This window comes from Chiloscyllium plagiosum, unplaced genomic scaffold (assembly GCF_037043375.1).
Source record: "Chiloscyllium plagiosum isolate Xiang-an unplaced genomic scaffold, Cpla_swu_hap1 HiC_scaffold_50, whole genome shotgun sequence".
Lineage (NCBI taxonomy): Eukaryota > Metazoa > Chordata > Chondrichthyes > Orectolobiformes > Hemiscylliidae > Chiloscyllium > Chiloscyllium plagiosum.
In genome coordinates, this window is record NW_028270188.1 from 50,127,590 (window position 1) to 50,139,148 (window position 11,559).

At 50.5% G+C, this 11,559-nt stretch overlaps 1 protein-coding gene across 2 annotated transcripts in view; it reads right to left on the reverse strand.

Annotated features, from left to right (window-relative positions):
• LOC122547983 (small conductance calcium-activated potassium channel protein 3-like) overlaps positions 1 to 10,153 on the reverse strand; it is a 153,249-nt gene extending 143,096 nt beyond the window's left edge. For both annotated transcript variants that reach the window (XM_087985050.1, XM_087985049.1), the window contains exon 1: positions 10,062 to 10,153. In XM_087985050.1, the coding sequence (XP_087841176.1) occupies positions 10,062 to 10,151 (90 nt within the window). In that variant the 5' untranslated portion in view covers positions 10,152 to 10,153. The remainder of the gene's footprint in view (positions 1 to 10,061) is intronic.
• Positions 10,154 to 11,559: the final 1,406 nt, after the last annotated feature.

Below are 11,559 nucleotides of genomic sequence, written 5' to 3' on the forward strand. Positions count from 1 at the left end.
ACACACTCCCCAGGGACAGGGACAGCACAGGGTTAGATACAGAGTAAAGTTCCCTCTACACTGTCCCCACATCAAACACTCCCAGGGACAGGGACAGCACGGGGTTAGATACAGAGTAAAGTTCCCTCTACACTGTCCCCACATCAAACACTCCCAGGGACAGGGACAGCACGGGGTTAGATACAGAGTAAAGCTCTCTCCACACTGTCCCCCCATCACACACTCCCCAGGGACAGGGACAGCACGGGGTTAGATACAGAGTAAAGCTCTCTCTACACTGTCCCCCCATCACACACTCCCAGGGACAGGGACAGCACGGGGTTAGATACAGAGTAAAGCTCCCTCTACACTGACCCCCATCAAACACTCCCAGGGACAGGGACAGCACGGGGTTAGATACAGAGTAAAGCTCTCTCTACACTGTCCCCCCATCACACACTTCCCAGGGACAGGGACAGCACAGGGTTAGATACAGAGTAAAGCTTCCTCTACACTGTCCCCCATCAAACACTCCCAGAACAGGGACAGCACGGGGTTAGATACAGAGTAAAGCTCCCTCTACACTGTCCCCCATCAAACACTCCCAGGGACAGGGACAGCACGGGGTTAGATACAGAGTAAAGCTCCCTCCACACTGTCCCCCCATCACACACTCCCAGGGACAGGGACAGCACGGGGTTAGATACAGAGTAAAGCTCCCTCTACACTGTCCCCCATCAAACACTCCCAGGGACAGGGACAGCACGGGGTTAGATGCAGAGTAAAGCTCTCTCTACACTGTCCCCCCATCACACACTCCCCAGGGACAGGGACAGCACAGGGTTAGATACAGAGTAAAGCTCCCTCTACACTGTCCCCCATCAAACACTCCCAGGACAGGGACAGTACAGGGTTAGATAGAGTAAAGCTCCCCTCTACACCATCCCCTCATCAAACACTCCCAGGACAGGGACAGCACGGGGTGAGATACAGAGTAAAGCTCCCTCTACACCGTCCCCCCATCAAACCCTCCCAGGGACAGCACGGGGTTAGATACAGAGTAAAGCTTCATCTACACTGTCCCCACATCAAACACTCCCATGACAGGGACAACATGGGGTTAGATACAGAGTAAAGCTCACTCTACACTGTCCCCGCATCAAACACTCCCATGACAGGGACAGCACGGGGTTAGATACAGAGTAAAGCTCCCTCTATACTGTCCCCCCACATCAAACCCTCCCAGGGACAGGGACAGCACGGGATTAGATACAGAGTAAAGTTCCCTCGACACTGTCCCCCATCAAACATTCCCAGGACAGGGACAGCACGGGGTTAGATACAGAGTAAAGCTCCCTCTATACTGTCCCCCCACATCAAACCCTCCCAGGGACAGGGACAGCACGGGATTAGATACAGAGTAAAGTTCCCTCTACACTGTCCCCCCCATCAAACATTTCCAGGACAGGGCCAGCACAGGGTTAGATACAGAGTAAAGCTCCCTCTACACCGTTCCCCCATCAAACACTCCCAGGACAGGGACAGAATGGGGTTAGATACAGAGTAAAGCTCCCTTTACACAGTCCCCCCATCAAACACTCCCAGATCAGGGACAGCACGGGGTTAGATACAGAGTAAAGCTCCCTCTACACTGTCCCCCCCATCAAGCCCTCCCAGGACAGGGACAGCACGGGGTTAGATACAGAGTAAAGCTCCCTCTACACTGTCCCCCCCATCAAGCCCTCCCAGGACAGGGACAGCACGGGGTTAGATACAGAGTAAAGCTCCCTCTACACTGTCCCCCATCAAACGCTCCCAGGACAGGGACAGCACGGGTTAGATACAGAGTAAAGCTTCCTCTACACTGTCCCCCATCACACACCCCCAGGACAGGGACAGCACGGGGTTAGATACAGAGTAAAGCTCCCTCTACACTGTCCCCCATCAAACACTCCCAGGACAGGGACAGCACGGGGTTAGATACAGAGTAAAGCTCCCTCTACACTGTCCCCCATCACACACTCCCAGGACAGGGACAGCACAGGGTTAGATACAGAGTAAAGCTCTCTCTACACTGTCCCCCATCACACACCCCCTGGACAGGGACAGCACGGGGTTAGATACAGAGTAAAGCTCTCTCTACACTGTCCCCCATCAAACACTCCCAGGGACAGGGACAGCACGGGGTTAGATACAGAGTAAAGCTCTCTCTACACTGTCCCCCATCAAACACCCCCAGGACAGGGACAGCACGGGGTTAGATACAGAGTAAAGCTCCCTCTACACTGTCCCCCATCACACACTCCCAGGGACAGGGGCAGCACGGGGTTAGATACAGAGTAAAGCTCCCTCTACACTGTCCCCTCCATCAAACCCTCCCAGGACGGGGACAGCACAGGTTTAGGTACAGAGTAAAGTTCCCTCTGCACTGTCCCCCCCATCAAACCCTCCCAGGACAGGGGTAGCACGGGGTTAGAATAAAGCCCTCTCTTTTAAACTGGAGGTGAAACTCCTCCAATTTTAAACAGAGTGTCAAGCTCTGTCTACACTACCCACTGCGATGCTCCTCCAAACCAACCTCTTTGGCTGTTCCTCATGCCTTTCAGCACCTGTTGGTGAATTCCCCTCATGTGGGTTAGTGAAATGTTTTGGCTCCGAATGACAGTACACACCCACATCCAGTCAGTGAAACTGAGACCAAGACACCTTCCTTAGTGGTTAGCATTAATGAACTATTTAGTCGTGGAGCCGGGGCTCCTGAATCTTTTCCTATAGCTGCAATGGCCAAGTGCACGTCGAGTCAGGAGAGAAACGGGCTCCATTGAGATGGAGCTAAAGAGCTGGCTGCCTCTCATTGGGCTTTCCCTTTTGTTCGACTGGTCATCCTGCCATCGTATTGAACAAAATCAGACCCAATGGAGTCAGGGAAACTCACTCAATTGTAATCTTCAACAGCAACAAGAAATGAGAAATCCACGTTTATATTTGAGGCAGGGACACACGGATTGGAATTAACTAATCTTTGTGGGAAGCTGCCACAGACATGATGGGTTGAATAGCCTCCTGCTTTATGATAGTATTTGAGGATTTTGTTTAAAGATTACAAGATCAAGGAGAGCTGTAACTATCACCATTGTAGTGTTGTATGGGAACCAGACTGGGTGAAACCAAGCAAACAGGCTCCCAGGAAGTTGGACACTAACCAGCTTCCTGGAAACAAACCTCAACTGAATAGCAGCGCCAAGGTGATCATCCTCATCATTTTGGTTAATCCTTTGCTTTTCGGAGAAAGTGAGGGCTGCAGATGCTGGAGATCAGAGCTGAAAATGTGTTGCTGGAAACGCGCAGCAGGTCCTTCCTGAAGAAGGGCTCACGCCCGAAACGTCGATTCTCCTGCTCCTCGGATGCTGCCTGACCTGCTGCGCTTTTCCAGCAACACATTTTCAGCTCTGATCCTTTGCTTTGCCAACTCTGCAGCTCACTTGGGCCGACCTTTCCTGCCAGTATCTGTCAGCATTGGCCGCCCAAGTTCCTGTCTTGTTCCACAGACTCGAGGACCAATTTCCACGCCAAGCCAAGGAGGGGCTGCACTCATACTGGCCTTTCAAGCAGACGAGAGTTTTAAACTCAGATCCCATCTGCCCATTCCCTATAGCAGAGCTCTTTGAACCGTTCAGTGTGGCATACCTGATCGTGACAGTATTGGTAGAAATGACAATGGCACAGATCCCATCAAGGTAAAGACAATGTCTTCACACTGAAGATACCATCCATTGTGTTGAGGCGCTAACACTACGCTAAATGGGATAGATCATAACTTCCAGTAAGATAGTGGTGGAGAAGGGCTCCTGAGCCTGGAACTTGTCCACTGTCTCTGCTGTTCTCTACGAGTGGGCCCAGTGGTATGGATTCATGGTGGTGGTGGTGGTGGAGGCAAGTTTGGGTTCCCATCTGTGTTCAGCGTGGATTCCCAGGAGCGGGTTTGGGCCCAGTACAAGATCCGGCAACATCAGTGGAGTCGTGTTTGGGTCAGTGCAGTACCCACTGGCGCCTGTATTGGCATGGGCCATCGAAGACCCATAGTGGCGAGGGTGTCAGTGGAGGTGAGGTGGTGCTGAAGAGTGGTGACCTTCCTTCCAGCAGTAACAGCGCAACAAACTGGACTTGTGCCCAGCCACCAGGCCCATGGCACATAGCTAAGCATTTAACAAGGATGGCCGTAAAGTTGAACACATTTTGGGCGGCACGGTGGCACAGTGGTTAGCACTGCTGCCTCACAGCGCCAGAGACCCGGGTTCAATTCCCGCCTCAGGCGACTGACTGTGTGGAGTTTGCACGTTCTCCCCGTGTCTGCGTGGGTTTCCTCCGGGTGCTCCGGTTTCCTCCCACAGTCCAAAGATGTGCAGGGTCAGGTGAATTGGCCATGCTAAATTGCCCGTAGTGTTAGGTAAGGGGTAAATGTAGGGGTATGGGTGGGTTTCGCTTCGGCGGGTCGGTGTGGACTTGTTGGGCCGAAGGGCCTGTTTCCACACTGTAATCTAATCTAATCTAATCTAATCTAATTTTCTTTATTTCTTCATTCTCCACTTTAGTTTGTTTTTCTGTGTTTTAAGATGGTGCTGGCAAGTGGTGACACTATCCGTATTTTGTAACAATAAATAAATAAATCAAATCAAAAGATTTTGGGAAAATCAAGGAACTCAGTACTGGGCATGCATGAAGCAGTGGGGACCATCAGCAGCAACGGAACTGTATATTCCAGCACAATCTCTACCATCATGGCCCCGCATATCCCCCACTCAATCAATACCCCAAGCCAGGGATCAACCCTGGTCCAACAGAGAGTGCAGGAGGGCACACCAGGAGCAGCGTCGCACATTCCTAAACCTGGTGAAGCCACTAAACAGAACTACCCGCGTAGCAAACAGCACAAGTAGTAAGTGACAGACAGAGCTAAGTAATCTCATTGGAACAGATCAGATCCAAGCTCTTCAGCACCGTCACATCCAGTTATCAGTGGGGCGGGGGGGAGTGGCTGAACAACTAACAAGAGTTGGATTCTCCACAGATGTCCCCATCCTCAATGATTGTGCAGCCCAGCATATCCGGGGTAAAGAATTTGCAACATTTTCAGCCTGAGTGCCAATTGGGTGATCCACCTTGCCTCCTCCAGTGGTCCCCATATTACAGATACAGCTTGTGGTTGTTGGAGGTCAGTCATCTCAGCTCCAGGATACCATTGCAGGAGTCCCTCAGGCCCAACCATCTTCAGCAATGACCTTCCCTCCATCAGAAGGTCAGAAACGGGGATGTTTTCACTGATGATTGCATAATATTCAGCATCATTCACCGCTGCTCAGACACTGAAGAAGTCCATGTTCAAATGCAGCAAGATTTGAACAAAATCAGGCAAGTAACAGCCACAGGAATGTCAGGCAATGATCTTTTCCAATAACAGAGGATCTAACCATCACCTCTTGACATCCAATGGCATTACCATCACTAATCCCCCTCATATCAGTATCCTGGGGTTATCATTGACCAGAAACTGAACTAGACCAGCCATGTTAATACAGTGGCTACAAGAGCAGGTCAGAGGTTGAGAATCCTGCAGCAAGTAACTCGCCTCCTGACTCCCCAAAGCCTGTCCACCATCGACAGGGCACAAGTCAGGAGTGTGATGGAATATTCCCCACTTATCGAGATGGGTGCAGCTCCAACAACACTCAAGACGCTCAACACATCTAGGACAAAGCAGTCCACAGGACTGGTACCCAATCCACTACCTTCAACATCTTTTATATCCACTACCGGTACATAATAGCAGCAATGTGTACCATTTACAAGTTGCACGTCAATAGAACATAGAACATAGAATAACACAGAACAGGTCCTTCGGCCCACGATGTTGTGCCGAACACTTGTCCTAGCTTAAGCACCTATCCATGTACCTATCCAATTGCCACTTAAAGGTCACCAATGATTCTGACTCTGCCACTCCCACAGGCAGCACATTCCATACCCCCACCACTCTCTGGGTAAAGAACCTACCCTTGACATCCTCCCTATACCTTCCACCCTATACCTTCAATAATGTGAACTGCTCCTTTGACAGCACCTCCCACGCCCATGATCTTTGTCACTTAGAAAGACAAGGGCAGCAAAAATATGGGAACACTTGTGTGTTCCCCTCCAAGCCACTGACCATCATGACTGGAAACTATATCGGCTGTTCTTTCAGTGTCACCTGGTCCAAATTCTGGAACTCTCTCCCTAGTGTCATTGTAGATCTATCTACACCGCACAGACTCTGCGGTTTAAGAAGGCAGCTCACTCCCACCTTCTCAGGGATGGGTGATCAATGCTAGCTCAAACCAGTGACACCTAATCCTGTGTCTGAATGAATACAAGATAAACTGAGAGCTCGGAGATGGGATATTTGCACCTTCAGGGTCTGAAAACCTGACATTGAAAACCTGCAACACTCCTTCTGAACTGCCCCAATTGTTCTGGAAGCATGCCCATTTCAACCAAGCAAGGAATTTGGCCAATTCACTTTCCATTCCCACCCATCAGTACGCATTCCAATCTGCCAGATCACTTCAATCCACTGCCCTGCTGCAGATTCCTGCTGACCAGCTCACTTCCCATTCCAGAGGCTTCTTGTCAGAAGTGGTTCAGTGGATCACGCTCTCCGCTCTGAGTCAGGAGCTAATGTGATCTGACTAACACACCAGCAATATCGAGAGCAAACTCTGGGCGGACATTAGGGAGTGCTGCATTGTCAGGCACACCGTCCTCAAATCAAGGCAAGAAACACTCCCAGATGGCTCCAAAATAAGATCACGCCACGCTATTTCCAACAAAACCGCAAGTGCCCGGATCCCCCAACAAACATTCCCAAACCAGATGGAGATGCAGCTTTACTCTGTATCTAACCCCGTGCTGTCCCTGCCCTGGGAGAGTTTGATGGGGGACAGTGTAGAGGGAGCTTAACTCTGTATCTAACCCCATGCTGTCCCTGCCCTGGGAGTGTTTGATGGGAGGGACAGTGTTGAGGGAGCTTTACTCTGTATCTAACCCCGTGCTGTCCCTGTCCCTGGGAGTGTTTGATGGGGGACAGTGTAGAGGGAGCTTTACTCTATATCTAAACCCGTGCTGTCCCTGTCCTGGGAGTGTTTGATGGGGGACAGTGTAGAGGGAGCTTTACTCTGTATCTAACCCCGTGCTGTCCCTGTCCTGGGAGTGTTTGATGGGGGACAGCGTAGAGGAAGCTTTACTCTGTATCTAAACCCGTGCTGTCCCTGTCCCTGGGAGTGTTTGATGGGGGACAGTGTAGAGGGAGCTTTACTCTGTATCTAACCCCGTGCTGTCCCTGTCCCTGGGAGTGTTTGATGGGGGGACAGTGTAGAGGGAGCTTTACTCTGTATCTAACCCCGTGCTGTCCCTGTCCTGGGAGTGTTTGATGGGGGGACAGTGTAGAGGGAGCTTTACTCTGTATCTAACCCCATGCTGTCCCTGTCCTGGAAGTGTTTGATGGCGGGACAGTGTAGAGGAAGCTTTACTCTGTATCTAACCCCGTGCTGTCCCTGTCCCTGGGAGGGTTTGATGGGGGACAGTGTAGAGGGAGCTTTACTCTATATCTAAACCCGTGCTGTCCCTGTCCTGGGAGTGTTTGATGGGGGACAGTGTAGAGGGAGCTTTACTCTGTATCTAACCCCGTGCTGTCCCTGTCCCTGGGAGTGTTTGATGGGGGGGACAGTGTAGAGGGAGCTTTACTCTGTATCTATCCCCATGCTGTCCCAGTCCTGGAAGTGTTTGATGGGGGGGGACTGTGTAGAGGGAGCTTTACTCTGTACCTAACCCTGTGCTGTCCCTGTCCTGGGAGGGTTTGATGGGGGGACAGTGTAGAGGGAGCTTTACTCTGTATCTAACCCCATGCTGTCCCTGTCCTGGAAGTGTTTGATGGCGGGACAGTGTAGAGGGAGCTTTACTCTGTATCTAACCCCGTGCTGTCCCTGTCCCTGGGAGGGTTTGATGGGGGACAGTGTAGAGGAAGCTTTACTCTGTATCTAACCCCGTGCTGTCCCTGGGAGGGTTTGATGGGGGACAGTGTAGAGGGAGCTTTACTCTGTATCTAACCCCATTCTGTCCCTGTCCCTGGGAGTGTTTGATGGGGGACAGTATAGAGGGAGCTTTACTCTGTATCTAACCCCTTGCTATCCCTGTCCTGGGAGTGTTTGATGGGAGGGACAGTGTAGAGGGAGCTTTACTCTGTATCTAACCCCATGCTGTCCCTGTCCTGGGAGTGTTTGATGGAGGGACAGTGTAGAGGGAGCTTTACTCTGTATCTAACCCCATGCTGTCCCTGTCCTGGGTGTGTTTGATGGGGGACAGTGTAGAGGGAGCTTTACTCTGTATCTAACCCCGTGCTGTCCCTGTCCTGGGAGTGTTTGATGGGGGCACAGTGTAGAGGGAGCTTTACTCTGTCCTGGGAGTGTTTGTTTGGGACATTTTAGAGAGAGCTTTACTTGCAGTTTGGAAGAGGCAGCTTTAACCCTGTGCTTTAACCCTGTGCTGTAACGCTGTGCACTAACTGCTTTGGGAGTGTCTGATGCTGAGACTGGGTCCAAACAATACCTGGTGTTTATACAGCTCTTTAAAAGCAATTATATAACCAAGTTCTTCATAGGAGCAATCATCAAACACTGTTTTACGAGTCACATTAGGACAGGTGGCCAGAAACACGATCAAACGGGGTGCTTTTAAAGGTGCATCTGAGGCAAAGAGAGGAGGAAGTATGAGAGAAAGAGAAAGAAAAGAGATAGAGACAGAAAGAAGATGAGAGTTGGAGGGATTTAAGATGCAGAGTTCAAGGTCCCAGACAGCTGGAGTCATAGCCACCTGGTCTGTAATCGAGACAGGAAGAAGAGAAAGATTTCAAAAGTAAGGGGAGGGTTTTAACAGCAAGGCACTGCCAGACGGGGAGCCAGCGTCGGCTGGAGACACAGCAGGGTGAGAGGGCACTGCATCACAGCTTTGGATCTTTTCAAATTCCAGGAAGGTGCTTTTTGAGAGGAACATGACATCAGTTTGGAAAGGTAGAAGACAGTAGCCAAGGAGAGAATTCTGTAGCTAACACAGAAACCAGCAAGAGGAGATGGGTGCTTCGAGCAGTTTGGTAAGAGTCGGGTTTCTCATGGACAAGGCGGACTCAGGGAGAACATGAAGGAGGACTGATGGGGAGATGCAGTCGGGAAAATCTGGATTTGGGTAGGGGGATCTTTGGAGGGCATTTGACCCAGTCAGAGAGTCATGGAGTTTTTACAGCACAGGAAGAGGCCATTCGGCCCATTGTGTCATCAAACATCCACCTCCTCTAACCCCATCTCCCAGCACCTGGCCCATAGACTTGCGTACAATGGTAAATCAAAGCACTCACGTAAAAAATTCTGACATGTCTTGAGGGTTCCCACCTCTTTTGGGCAGCGAATTCCAGATACCTAGCACCATCCAGGTGAAAACCTTTTCTTCCAATCTCTTCTAAACCTCCTGCACCTTACCTTAAATTAATTTTATACCCCTCAATCACATCCCCCTACCCCAGCCTTCTCAAATGTAAACAACCCCAGTCTTATCTCTCTTCATAGCTGAATCACTCCAGCCCAGGTAACATCCTGGTGAATCTCCTCTGCACCCCCTCCAGTGCTGTCACATCCTGCCTACAGTGTGGGGACCAGAACTGCACACTGTACTCCAGCTGTAGCCTGACCAATCATCGTGCTGTCCAACATCCTTCGCCCCTATATTCAGTGCCCCTAAATTATAAAGTCAAGTATCCCATCTGCCTTCTGGAGCACCGAATCTAACTGTCCTGTTGTCTTCAAGGGTCAATGGGGCCATGCACACCAAGATCCCTCTGATACTCTGTACTCCCTGGGGTCCTACATACAGCGTGCCTCGCCAATCCTCCCAAAATGCAGCACCTCACACTTTTCAGGATTGAATTCCATTCCAGGTCAACAGATGATCTCAAACTCAATGATGGAAAAGACCATGAGCTCTCAGCAGTTAGTGCCTACCTGGACTTCCCTGGCATGGTAGGCGATGATGAGGCCCAGCAGGATCAATGTGGACAGGCTGATAAGGCATTTCAGGGTGAGTGAATACATAGAGCCCTGAAAGACAGGCAGAAGACAACGGCATAACCAACATTTTCAGATCAGAGTGCAAGAAAGCTGCTCACTACCATCTTCACACCATTCGTGTAGACTCACCCCCATCCTGGACTCAATCAGTCCTTTTAACCCCCTAAACAAGGCTGCTGGCGCCCCAATGCCCATACATAATGCAGCTGGCACAGTTATGCCCATGTGTTTGTACAAGGCGGCCCAGTGTCCACGCCTATACAAACCTCATCTGGCACCTCGGTGCCCATGTGCCTGCAAATAGATTGGCTTGCACATCAGTGCCTGCACGCCTGTACACTTGTTCACTTGTTCACTGGCACTCTTATACAAGCACAGCTCACCTGGCACCCGATTACCTGCATCTACGCACACACACACACACACACACACACACGTGCTTGGCTGGTGCACCTGTGCCCACACACACACACGTGAGTGGCTGGTGCACTTGTGCCCACATACATGCACGCACACATGCTTGGCTGGCACACCTGTGCCCATAGACATACATACACACACACACACACACACCTGACTGGCACACCAGAGCCCACATAATTACACACACACACACACTTGGCTGGCACACCAGTGCCCACACACACTTGGCTGGCACACCAGTGCCCACACACACATACTTGGCTGGCACACCAGTGCCCATAGATATACATACACACACGTACCTGACTGGCACACCAGAGCCCACATAATTACACACACACACACACACTTAGCTGGCACACCAGAGCCCACATAATTACACACACACACACACACTTAGCTGGCACACCAGAGCCCACATAATTACACACACACACACATACTTGGCTGGCACACCAGTGCCCATAGACATACATACACACACACGTACCTGACTGGCACACCAGAGCCCACATAATTACACACACACACACACACACTTAGCTGGCACACCAGTGCCCACACACACATACTGGTGTGTGTGTGTAAGAAGACAGCCATCATTCAGTACACCGTGGGAATTATTGTTCTCTTTTCTCCGAATAAGCAAAGCACTTACAGAACCAAACTTAAAAAAAAAACATTTGAAAAGTGGAAGCAAGGCAATAAGTCCCTTGAGGACTGGGCTGTGACAGTAACTCTGATGGTTGATAAGTGGCATTCAAAAATATCTTTTGTTTATAAAGGAAATCCCTGTTAAAAGATGCAGACAAACTTAGAGTGAAGCCTTGGAAGTTACTGATCTACCTCACTCAGCAATACCACTTGCGATAAACACAGGTTGCATTCAGTTAATGTTCCTGTTGCCCTGGGGAGGTACAGAGAGTCATTCAAACTGACTCCAGCACTTCAGGATTCCCTTTCTCACTGTTTGCCTCTGCTCAATCCCTTCAGTGGCCTGGCTCCATCA